Below are 13,622 nucleotides of genomic sequence, written 5' to 3' on the forward strand. Positions count from 1 at the left end.
TAATATCCATATTTCATATATATGATGTATTACATTGCTTCGGACACTGGACATGACAAGTGACAACTAATATAAGACCCAAAAGAAAGAACTGTAAATCCTAATAATGTTAATATGTATATATTATAAAATGCATGTTAAGGAGATAGAAATGCAAAGGGATACAATAAGTACAATCTGTAGCATCATCAATATATACATAGACATAAATATCTGGAAAAAGATAGAACTTGAAGCGAATAAGTACTTAAATCATAAAATAGGTTCAGCTTATACCTCAAATGTCACGATCAACATTGTCTTTGTCTTTAATATCAAGCTTCATGATATCTTGAGTGAGCTCTTCCAATGGATAATTATGATGAATTGCAAACCAAAAAACATGACAATATTAATCCTTTTTTAGCTTTAAAGAATGTCCAAAATAAAGCCTTATCCAATTAGTTTTTCACCTTCTGGCACATTGAATTTCCATTCACGAGTACAAATTAGACTCTTCACAATATTGTGTGCCAAACAACTGAGATATTGATCTAAGACCCTTAATCCAATACTAAAAGCGGACTCCGTCGCGATGGTTGAAATCGAAAATGTCAGCACGTCTCGAGCTATAAGTGCCAGGTTAGGGAATCTGAACTAATTTGTACTCCAATAATCCAGGACATCAATCTCAAGGGATCTATTTAAGCGCTTCTCTTCTAAATATCTATCCATTCATTTTTTCTAAGGCAGTCCCATGATCACAGTCCAAGGCATCGAATTCCTTAAACAAAATCAGAATACAAGTTAGTAAATTTGGACGATACAAAAATTTATAATCCTACGTAGATTATTTAAATTGAGCAGAAAATGTAAATTCATAAAACATGGCAGAATATTAAAACTGAGCAGATAAGAAACAAGAGGACACCTTCATCACATCAATTCCTTGATTCTGAATAGAAGTTCTTGGCTGACTTCCAAACACAACATTGTAGGTAGGCATGGTGTCCTTTTATAAATCACATAAAGCATACTAGGTATCGTGAATTTTTGAAATCAGATAACAATCATCCCAATATAGCCTTTTATAACATAACTCCACGAACTGTGTTTTATATCGAGGATCGAACACAACAACAATGGCAAGTATCATGTTATAATCTGACCAATACTTGTCAAAATTCGGTTGCATAACCATAGATCTTATAATATAATTCATATCTTGGACAATTGTGCTTAATGTATGTTGCACTAGAAAGACATTCGGAAAATATAAATTGTCTGTGGGGTATTTTGTGCCCAAAAATAACCGAGTGAACATTGTAAAAAACACCAAGATATGTACAAATTCCCTCAACTTTATCCCATTAATCCTCACCAAGAGCATGCTTATAGTTAGAGTCACTTAATTGCAAATGAACAAAGGCACTACAATAGTAAAGTGCGCTATTAAGCATAAGGTAAGTTAAATTCCATCTTGTCGTCACATCTTTCTTTTTTCTAGAGCCACGTGTTCTATACATTCCTTAAACTTTTCCTTCCTACCTTGAGAACTTTTAACATACTTGATCGACTCCCTAATCTTAACAAGGGAAACATCCATATCTTTTAGACCCTCTTGCACAATCAAATTAAGGATGTGCGCACAACATCTAATATAAAAGAACTCTCATTTATTAAGCAAAGCTTTCCTCAAATCTAGTTGTGTTTTCAAAATATCAACAAATACATCATTACTGGATGCATTATCCAAAATGATATTGAACAAGTTATACTCAAGGTTCCATTCACATAATAACTTGTATATTTTATCAGAAATTGTGATCCCCGTGTGTAGCGATGGCATGTACGAAAAGTTCAACAACTTTTTATGCAAGACTCAATCATCGGTAATAAAGTGAGCTGTAAGTGTGATGTATCCATCGGTTGCTAAGGAAGTCCATAAATGTAAAGTTAAACATATTCTACCACTAACATTTTTTAATATGTTCAACAAATTTATTTTTTTAGATCTATAACCAATAAATATATCACTTCTTAAAGTGTTCCTACTCACTAAAATGGCTTTTGGATTGCATATTTAAAAGCTTCTCTAATGCCCCCATACTCAACAAATTCAAGCGGTAAATTGTGTTTTACCATTGCATCTGTGATCATGACTCTGAAAATTAAAGGATCAAATTTTGAATTTTGCATCTTCATAGAACCTTGGCGGCTGGAAATAATCATCTGCCTCACGTCTCTAAATTTTGTACAAGTCGCATGTTCCCGGTCCCAAACGATGAATTACACTTGGATATATCTCCCTCACTGTTTACACCCTTGATATAATCAAAAGTATCCCAGTACCTCGACCACTTCCGTTTATTACTCTTTAAATGCGTCTCTTGTTGGAATGAACCATCCGTGGTTGGAACCTTATTTTCATTTTCATTCTCCTACAAATCTGCTTTATCCTCACTTAATGATTCATATACCTAGAGAATATAATAAATTACAAAAAAAGTAAGAAATCAAAACATACCAAGATAAACAAATTCTCAATCAATATACTTAACGAATATGATCAACAAGTGAAGAAGTAAATTTAATCATAATTTAACTCAAAGATTCGATATACTTTAGAGTCTAAAGTAAATATAATACTAATCAAATATAATTATTAATGAGAAGTAAACTACTAGAATATTGGCATCTAGGTGTTCTTCATCCATTGTAGATTTGATAATTTGAGACTTCAGATGGGCGGCTCAGCGGTTGTTTCTCTAAATTCTAACATAACCCTAATTCCCAATTTTGTAGTCGTAGTAAAGTAAAGACTGAAAATCAAAGATAAGAGACCCGTTATTTTTTAGTATTGACTTATTTTTGACCCGAGCCATTGTATTTGACTATTTGTTTATGCGTAGAGGTTATATTTTATAATGTATTGTTATATTAGTTTTTTTTTATTTATAAATTTATTAAATTATATATATTTATATTTATATTTATATATTTAATTATATCATATACTTCGTATCGTGTCGTATACTCAAAGGATAAAAACAAAACCGACACAAAATCTTACCCGTGTACTTTCGTGTTTGTGTATATTCGTGTCGTGTACTAAATGGTAAACACAAACACTAAATTTTTGTGTCATTTCATGTCGTGTAAGTCATGTCTTGGCCAGAATTTTCGGGTCTAGAGAGTACACAAGAACCTGAATCTCAAAGAGATTTAACAACTCATAAACCTCCAGCCTCACAAGAACCATTATCTCAAAGTGATAATGCAGGATTACCTCCTGATGTTCTTGTACTGGCATTGGATTTGGAAGGAAAAGTGCATCCCACTATATCAACTATTGAAGCTCTTTCAGTCACTCCTTTGGATGCACTCCCTGTATAAGAAGATGACACTTCTACTACACAACGTATAAATACTGACTCTTTTTTTTATCAATATTTAATTTAAATACTGATACTATTTTGTCAGGATTTACTTTTAACTCTTATAAAGATGGTATGATCATGTATAGTCTTCCACATGAGGGTGCCCCTATTCATGTGATCACAGACATCACTTCTCAGCCGCCTCTTATTTTTGTATGACAACTAAATTTGAGCTTTTCTAGTGAGATTGAGAGAAACGATCAAGAAAAAAATAAAAAAATTAGAGAGGCAGGCTCCTGACATGGCAAAAGGAGAGGTAGTTGAGACAAAGGATTTAGTCAATCCTTGTAAAAAAACTTTGACTCTTAAAAGTCTTGAGGTGAGTGGTATGAGAAGTAGTGAGACTCCTTTAAAAAATAGAGATATAAGTGGTTCATTTTTTATTTTTGTAGATGCTCAGAGTATCAAAGAAATAGTTGCTGGTTAACAACCTATAGACCCTCAATTAAATCCTGATGCACCTAGTGCTCATGCTGATCTCTGTAGGTATAACTACTGATATTTTGCAGTCCACTCATGTTTCCACTCCAATCATTGCTACACTCCATGTTGTAATTGAGCAAGTACAACAATCCACTCCATAAGCTGATACTCCATTATTTAATCCAATTCCCTAGTCTCTTTCTCATTCTACAGGAATAGAGGTCTTGGAGATAGATACTGATGCTCATATCCTTATGCTTACAATTCCTTAAAGAATTGAGCTTCACATCACATATGGTGCTACATATGTTCCTCCTACTGACATGGAAGTTTCTGAAGCCATTGGTTCTTATATTGCACCTCTTGATGATAATTTGTTAAACTTTGATGCTGAAGGTGAAGTGGCACAGATGTTCAAAGAGTCAATTGCTGATGATGAAGCTTCAATATATTTTGATGATATGGATGATATTGATCCCTCTAAGATATGTGTGGCTTTAAATTCTGATGAAGATCTTGATGAATTTATTTTTCCTGCTGATATGTCTGAGAGGAAAAAGAAAAAGCAGATGAAAGAAAGGGTTGTTGAAGAGTCTAAGCAGTATTTATAGGAAGAATGGAACTCCAAGTGGAAGCATGAACATTATCCTATCTCTGTTCACCATTCCTCTAAGCACTTGCAGACAACTGAAAGACAAATTACAAATCCTAATATACTTATTAATCTTAAGGCTTCTTCTCCAATGGTTAGATCCATTCATTCCACTCAAGTCAAAACTCAGTCTAAATTGGATGAACTCAAAATTTCTTTTCATGAGGTCAAGACTAAGAGTGAGTTTTAAGTTTAGAAATAGCTAAAATCTCTTGTTTCCAGACACGATAAACTGGAAGTAAATCAAAATAGAATGTCTGGACAACTGGATAAGGTCCATGAGTCCCTAGAGCTGATAGTCTCTCTTTTACTTGGTGACGATGCCAAAAATGGGAGATTATGTATAAATCTAAATCTAAATGCAACCGGCTCAAGTCATATGCCGATGACATGGATTATGCTCCTAATGGAGGGAATAAAGGAGGAAATCACTTGAAAGTAGAAGGGTGGAAAAATTGGTACTAGTGGTGTTGCTGCAAAGACTACCAACCAAGGAAGAGGAAGTGGAAAAAGTGGTGAAAAAGGTAAAGGTCAAAGGCAAGTCTTGAGACTGTGCATACAAGAGAATCGTCAACTACAACTATGACAACTACTGAAAGGCATATACTGACAGTCATGGGTGCTGATGATGACCAGGCTGAAATGTTAGTGGAAGTTGGTGTAGAAGTAATTCAATATATGCAAACTCTAAAAGTGAAGGGAAAGAAGACAACTCTGTACTACAAGGATATTAAAATGTAAGGTTTTGATTCCGAGGTGAGTAGGATTATATTTGAATGAGTAAATCTTGGAGTTGATCTTGAGAAAGCCAGACCGATGGAGGAAGAATTTACTTTGTTAAAATCTCAGTCGGCAAACTGATATTATACCTCTAATCAAAGATGTTCCAAAAAGACAGTGGACTGAAAGGCCCAAGGAACAGTCTTTGAAGAGCAATGATATCAGCACAACCACAAATGCTGAGAGGTCTAAATATAGGTCTCAAGCTATTTTAAATGTCGACAGGAGTTATAAGGGGATGGAGAAAGTTGGAGAAAAATTAGCAGTACAAAATCTCAAATCCTGATATATCCAGTCTATATAGTAAATTAATCTCATGATGAAGCTGAAGAAGACATAGTTCTTGAAGAAGAAGCCAATCAGGTTCATAAAAGAAGGAAAGTCATTCATGGATCTGATTGGGCAGAGAAGCTGAAAATCACTTCAACCACTGACTATGCTCAAGTTGAAGAAGTAAATGTTGAAATACAACTAGTCTCAAATCCTGATAAGTCTAATCTCTCTTGATGAAGAAGTTACTATGAAGTAGAAAGACACCAACACCTAATAGAGATTCTTCAGAAATCATCAAGAGAATTTACAGAGGGAATACTTACTGGGTTGGGCTATTCAGAAATTGAAACTAATCACAGTGAAGTATTGAAAATCAAAGACACTAGTACACTGACCGGAATAGGTGATGATATGAGGCTATAGGACTTATAGAAAATTATCTATGTACATATATTCTTGATAATTTTGATGGTGATAAGCCCAAAGAAAATATATTATATTTTCTTGATTCTGGCAAATGGCTAAGGGCGTCACAAGAGCAAATGCATACCAAATCCTGGCAAGAACTTGAATATCTTGTTTGCGCGCTTACTGTCAAAGATCCAACTACAGAAAGGTGGTCCATGTTCTTAAAAGACTTAGTACATAAAAAGCATGTAAGTATGTCAAAGTCCAGGTTTATCCTAAAGTATATATTGACGGACAACTCAATTGCTGATATGCCTAAAGGAGGAGCGGAACTGGTTGAACAACTTGGTTGTAAGATGATTGCTTTCAATCCAGATGCAAAAGATTATGGGTTAATTCAACAGGATAATTTGAATTTAAGCAGATGTAAAATTTCCGATTTAAAGGTTGCTACCTATCAGAGTGATGAATCTTCTCAAGAGCTCAAAGATATCAAGTAAAGGCTAGAGGTGTATTTGAACATAGCTGAAGAGAACTTGCTCAAACAATTCTTCATTGAAGCTACAATTTACTCAAGAATTCATGATTGAAGCTAAAGTTTGATACACTGAATGTATGTTGGTATACTGTTAATTTTTTTGCGTACATATTAACATAATGCACAAGTTGGGGAGGTTGTTGAATATAATTGATGATATCAGTGTTTAGCTATCAGAGTTTATCATCAAAGTCTGTGATTGATATCAGAGTTTGACAAATGATGGCATTATCAGTCTTTGAAGATCATCATATATTCATATCAGTATTTGTCAAGATGAAAATCAGAAGATGATTTATTCTGTCTAAAAGAGATAATATTTGCATAGATATGTCAGTGTAGGAATTTAGTATTTGTAGCAATCAATTATAAGATATGTACTGTATTTCCATATTTGATTTATGTTAGATTGATTGTATAACTGTGCAATATATAAGTACATATTAGGTTTACATTGTATGTGTTAATTATTTATATATCATTTATGTAACCTAACAACTCTCCAGGATAGATGTTCATTTTTTCAGAAAGTCATGTAACAATTTTTATTATAAATACATAAACTATTCTTCATATTTGAGTTCTTAATTCGATTTGATTGTTAAATATTGTATTCACCCCCTCTACAATATTCTTTAAGGCCTAACAAATAATAAGGTGAGTTTGTGATGCGTTTAGAGAGTTGGGTAATGAGAAAGTACGGCTTATACAGAGTTCAGAATCTGCGATGGCGTGGAGCCCGATTGTGCATTCAAGTTGAATGTAGTAATATTATTTCAGAAAATTGTAGATGTAGAGTTATGCTTTTCAGCATGTATATTTTGGACATTAGAGCCGATGTCAATAGCTAAATCATAGCCGTGTTTGTCTGACATACCTGGATTCAGAGCACTAACAGGAAGGACTCTTCATACATTTGTTTATCATGAAATTTGATCAGCTATCTTGGAAAGGGGTATCGATTACTCCACAACCTCTGCCACAGAGGTGAAATTGTAGCGTTGGAGTTAAATATTATGTCAAAAATGAGTTGAGTCAGAGGAATGAAGGAATTGAGAATAGGGGAGAAGCTATAACTAGTTTTTTTGGTGAAATAAGAGTTTAATTAAAATTAAATTAGTAAAGTTACTTTGTTAGTGGATGCATATATTGCGCTTATGTGTGACAGTGAACACTTTCGAATTATAGGCTGTGTTTAAACTTTATAATGATGATGTTAAAATACTAAAAATATTGTTACTTTGAAACCAGTGATTTTTGTAATTTTTTATTTTAAGATAAAACTAATGATTTAATTAAGAGTAAAATATATTTCGTGTACTTACATTTAGACTATCAGATCATTTGTGATACCGATATTCAAAAACTATCACTTGAAATATTAAAAATCGAAAATACTTGTAAAGTGTGGCATTCCGTTAATTTCGTCTAATGTCATCTCTAAATATGAGGGCATTTCAGTCTTTTCATTGCTTAGCCATTTTTTGTTGATTTAAATACAATGACTCATTCTAATTAAAAAACATCACATATCTGGACAAAATTATGTACACCAAACATTATCGTAATATAATTATCTTTATTTGTGTTTTTATAAAGACAACAAAGCAGGATGTTCTTTCACATGCACAAGTACTAGCAGTTTCCCTATCTGTAGAAAAATCATCCCCAATTCTGTCTCACCAATGGAAACTGCCTGCAACTTATTCCACAACGATAATAATACTTCGAGAGCCCAAATTTATAATTTCACTAATTTTGCATGGGACAACAACAATAATACCAACTGGGAGCTTGGTACTACTACTTCCACTACATCATGTACTGCTGCTGCTGCTGCTGCTAATTCCGATACGAATACTTCACACTACGATCTTCGCCGTCACATGGAATTATTTCACCACCACCCCGCTGCGGCTCCTGAGATGCTGTATGGTGGTAGCCAGCATGCGCTCTATGGCGGCGGTGGTATGAGTGGGCCCCACAGCCATCCGGACCCTCACTTGATGTGCTTGAAGCTAGGGAAGAGGAATTATTTCGAGGACCCTAATGGGAGAAATGTGCATACAGGGTTATCGATATCGAAACGGGGGAAGGGTTATTATAACGGCGGTCATGAGGAGGCGGTGACGGTGGCGATTCCGGCAACGGTGCCTAGGTGTCAGGTGGAGGGGTGCCACGTGGCTTTGTTGAATGCTAAGGAGTATCACAGGAGGCATAAAGTCTGTGAGGTGCACTCCAAGGCTCCCAAAGTAGTTGTGCTTGGAATGGAACAACGCTTTTGTCAACAATGCAGCAGGTGTTAATTACCGATATACATTTACATAGTTTGTTGTGTATGTGTAGTTTTGGGCTATTGTGACGGATTCTTTGTATCAATTTTATCGAAAATTGGTCATTTTTGTTGTAGTGAAATTTTATATGTATAAATAAATAGTTGTATGTGAAATTTTCCTAGCATATGAAGTGGGGTTTTTTTTTTTTATGTAGGTTTCATTTAGTGACCGAGTTTGATGATACAAAGAGAAGCTGCAGGAGGAGATTAGCAGGACACAATGAGAGGAGAAGAAAAAGTTGTCAAGAACATTCTACTTCCACTCCCCGAAACAATAATCCTTGTCAAGGTAAATTCTCTTCCCAAATTCATAACATCTATCAGGGTATAACTAAATATATAACAACTATTTTAACTTTAAAATATATGCTGTGAGACTGTAATGACATGACTTAAATTGAAAATTCTTTATCTCTTGTTGTCGCGTCGCTTATCCCGGAAATTTATGTAAAGATAATCGTCATGTAGACATGTACTTCTAATTTTTCTAAAAAAAAAACATGTTCCTGAATTGTTAGTATAATATTTTTTTCAGTACATAGTTTTCAATTTAAAAGTTAAGCACAAGGCAGAACCAATTACACAGGACCCGTTGAAAAAAATAATACACATGAAAATTTGGCTAGCTGAAACAATGACAGTAGCCATTACTGGGAGTCTGATACTCTGACCTACAAGTATTGAAGAAAAGAAAAGTCTTGTTCACAGCTAGGGTAGCTCTGCCGTAATCAACCTATAACAATCCCATACTTTTTCTAGGGTTTTAGGAGTAGATAGATACTCTTGTCAAACCATTGTTAGCAACATCCTATACTGGGATATGCTCTCGATTGCTTGCCTCTTACCTGATCCCCTTTAAATATCTTTTACTCATATAAACTAATGCATTGTTCTTATATCTTAAATTTTATAAAATTCTGTGTCTTTCTTGACAAAAAAAAAAAATTATTTTTTTACTATTCCTAAATTAACAACCTTTCTGTTATAGAGGTAGGAGTACTTACTAAATTAATGAAGAAAGAATATGCTTTAAACCTGAAATTCAATTACCATGTACGTTCAGCTATAGATTGTAGCTGCAGATATTGTGTTAATAAAGAATTTTTCATTATTTCAATTTGTAGAGAAATTTAACAGACAGCTTAAACTTTTGGTAAAATATTAGTAGTTTCTGTAATAAATTACAGAAAAACAGAAGTTATAGTATCTGAAGCTAAATTGTCCTTGAAAGCAAACTTAAAGTTGTGTTATATGAAGATTTATGTACTTGAATTAGACAGTACACAGCAGCTCTGCCAACAGTTTGAAGGAGAAATAAATAGGAAACTGCTGACTTTGTCTTTCCAGAGAATTCAAAGCAAGCTCATTTTTGAGCGTACTTAATTATAGTTCCTAGTCAAGTAATCTACATAATTTTTGGCATTCTACAAATTTATACATGTGTGACACTCCCCAAACCTTATTTCCTAGGCGGAAATACCTAGTACTTATGATTGGTTTGGTTCGGTTTATCCGATTAACGTTCTTAACATTTGTGTGTATACATATATGGATCCTGAAGTTTTTATGGAATAGATTACAATTAGGTTCTGATTGTTAGAAGTAGCTAAAGGTTAATTAAAGGAGTGCCCCATCGGTGATAATAAAAAGAGGTTTAGAGTCTGATTCTCATTTCATGTTCACTTGTAAATATTTCAACTATAGAAGAAAATGCGAGTAAAAGACATGATGCTATGCAAGTTGATGGACTTGCACAATTATAGTTGATGTAAACGGAAGACAGATTTTCACACTTATCATTATGATCCTCAGGCCGTGCTCTCTCTCTTCTGTCATCGAGGAACGAATCCTTGATTTCATCCCCCGATCTCTCTTCAAGATGCAGTGCTGCGCTCCGGGAACTTATTGCAGAAAACCGTGCAGCTCTCCTTGCTAAGCAGTTCGTCTACGAGAAAGACTGGCCTTTTCACCATGCAGAAGATGTAAATGTGCAACAACACAATCAGTCCAGTCATCACCATTATCAGCATCCTCTTGTTCCAAGCAACGAGAACCAAATGTTTTCGGAGCAACAGGGTTGGGACCGATTTGATGAACCGGGAACGAATAATGTGACTCTGGATCTTATGCAGGCTCCAACTTCAGCATTTGAATTGTTGTCAATGAGGGGGAAGTCTAAAGAAGAAGAAGAGTGTTCTCAGTTGTGGAACTCTTTTAGCTAAAGCTCATTGGATTGAAACTAATCACTTGTTGTAACTTTAATCATTTCCATTTTTTATGCAAACAAACTGTACATTCTGAGACTTAATTTGTGACTTAGATGATTAGGAAATGAACATTGATGCTAAATAAGCAACTCATTGTAATTTGTTCTACTTGCAAAGATGTGTGTTCTGCTCCATCACATGTCAAAGCACAACTGAGTTTAACAGTTACAATTGAATTCAGTGTCCTCGAAGATCATGCTTCCAAATCATATCAGCTACTTCAATTCGTAAAATAATTCAAGGACAACATGTTGTACTAAAAGTAAAATCAAGGGGATCAAATACCTAGCTCATCCTCCCTTATATCTCTCATATTATTTAGTCAAGGGGCTTTAGAAAACAATTTGCGTCTGTATTAAGTCACTTATTGTTAGCGTTCGAATCCGAGTATGTACTTATGACAGGAGAAAAGTATCTAATAAGCGGTGTTTACACAAAAACTTCAAAAGATCATAATGGAACAAAACTTGTAAATGTACTAATACATCAACGTACTAGGCAAAGCTAGGATTAGATGTGCACCTTGCATTTGTGATGAGGCTAATGATCAAATTGCAGAAAATCTATCAAGTCAGACAAGTCTGGTAAGTTGGAAGGCAGAGAAAATGAAACATAGATCATTTTTTTTTATAAAAACATAATCTTGAAAGGATTCTTAACATATATATTGTATACACATTATTCTCAGGCTCAGGCGCACATTTACCCATTTTAATCCAATCTCGAATATCATTTAGTTATAGCATATGCATACACCCGTGACCTTAAAACTTTGATTCATGAAATGAGTCATCCGAGTTTAGCATAAATTCTATATACCGAGAGTATATCAAGTCCGTCAATTTGTGATAATTCGTGAGTTCATCAACCTTTGAATTTGATAATTTGTGATATTTGATGGTTCATGATTAAAATTTAAAATGGATGAATATTGTGATAAATTGATTCAAATCAATGCTATCCACGGGGTGCATGTGCTCTTAGTATTCTCATTACACTTTGCGCACACATTCATCCATTGGAATCCAATCTCAAATCCTCTATCACTTATTATTCTCTTTCTCTTGTACAAAATCTTGCGAAATCTTCAACTTTGTCCATGACTGAAAGGTAAGGGGCTTATAAGGACCCTACAAGGTGTACAATTCTTTAGGTTAACACGTGGTATGCACGTGGGACTGTAACTTTTCTGTGTCATTTTTCAACCTGCAAGCTTTGAAAAAAGAGGGTATCTTCTTCCTAGAGAGTTATGAACAGTCATAGTTGGTGAGTAGTTTGCATGCATTAAAGATTAGGGCCCTCTATTGATACACATTTTTGTGTAATTTTTTAATGACATGGGGTTCAGTTGTATCGGATTCAATTTTTTCTAGATCCGACTAAACAAAAGATTTGATCAGTTGGTGAATGCTTGCAGTGTTTTGTTGAAATTTTTAGCCCCGGTTCTAATCTTCTAGTACCCGACTAATTTAAGGTTTTGTGGTATAACTTATTTTTGTTTCTATCAAAATAAACATGAAAACAAAGTGACCCAAGAAAAAAATCCTTCCTGAAAATTGGAAAATATACAGTTAGATTTGATTGTGCCCATCAAATACTTGATTCTACTGACATGGTGAGGAGGGAAGCGTTGGTGAAACCGAAAACAAATCGAATTGGCGGTTACAATTTTTAATTTTTAAAATCAAAGAAATATGGTTGCGGTTCTGATTTTTCACGAAAGTTGATCCGAATAAGCCCATGCTCTTCCGTAATTACCGGTGCAGTCATGCAAATAGGGAACTGGCATTGCTCTATGCCTTGCATATATAAAACATTAGAACTATGCTGCTGCTGCGGCTGCTGCTCGTGCAATTCGCGGTAGCATTAGAAAATTGAGTTTTAGATTGCAGCTGTTAACCAATTAACCCTGTTCTAATTAATCATCAGATACGACAAATATGATCTTAACCAAGTGAAATAAGACAATAATTTGCATTAACCTAGATGGTTTATTTGGGGATTATCGTTAACTACAGCTATTGTCTTCAAGTACTAATTCATGAAAATATGCTTGAATGTAGCAAACAACCAAATCCAAGGATAGATGTAACAGCAAACAAATTTTATAGTCACAGTATAACAAGACAGAAATATATGAAGTGATATGTGAGAGAGGGAAAGAGACATTTCTCCGAACTAATACTAACATATGTATGGCAAACATCATGTATAGAGAGAAGGATATTTTGTTTGTTAGGTTACTTGGTCATATGATTCATGACCAAATCTGTGTGGAATATATAACATGGACGTGTATGAGTTAGAGAAATTTGAAGAAAGTGGGCAATTGTGTTTGAATTGTACATGACAAGCCTCTTCCTAGATAATTATTCTGTGGGGAAGAAGAAGAAGAAGAAAGCATCTCCTCTACCCCTTTTTGTGTTTTCATATCACCTTTTAAACTAAGGGCTTTTCTCAAGCTAGCCAGCTAGGTCTAGGATGACAAAAGTTTAGCCAGTTTATTAGACCAAATTCAATGTCTATT

General features: G+C 34.4%; 1 protein-coding gene across 1 annotated transcript; it reads left to right on the top strand.

Moving 5' to 3' along the window:
• The first annotated feature begins 8,123 nt into the window (after window positions 1-8,123).
• On the top strand, window positions 8,124-11,229 carry LOC141689350 (uncharacterized). Its single transcript, XM_074493626.1, has 3 exons — window positions 8,124-8,792; window positions 8,984-9,117; window positions 10,641-11,229. Exons 1-3 carry the CDS (start codon window positions 8,179-8,181, stop codon window positions 11,048-11,050), a joined length of 1,158 nt encoding a protein of 385 aa, XP_074349727.1. The 5' UTR covers window positions 8,124-8,178; the 3' UTR covers window positions 11,051-11,229.
• The last annotated feature ends 2,393 nt before the right edge of the window (window positions 11,230-13,622 follow it).

The sequence above is a fragment of the Apium graveolens genome, chromosome 10 (assembly GCF_009905375.1).
Source record: "Apium graveolens cultivar Ventura chromosome 10, ASM990537v1, whole genome shotgun sequence".
Classification (NCBI taxonomy): domain Eukaryota; kingdom Viridiplantae; phylum Streptophyta; class Magnoliopsida; order Apiales; family Apiaceae; genus Apium; species Apium graveolens.

Bases quoted from the DNA above. Each gene is read 5' to 3' on its own strand.
- LOC141689350 (XM_074493626.1), top strand. From the start codon at position 8,179: ATGGAAACTGCCTGCAACTTATTCCACAACGATAATAATACTTCGAGA. The intron at 8,793-8,983 runs GTGTTAATTACC...TTTTTTATGTAG, and splicing joins TTTTGTCAACAATGCAGCAG to GTTTCATTTAGTGACCGAGT. The intron at 9,118-10,640 runs GTAAATTCTCTT...TATGATCCTCAG, and splicing joins AAACAATAATCCTTGTCAAG to GCCGTGCTCTCTCTCTTCTG.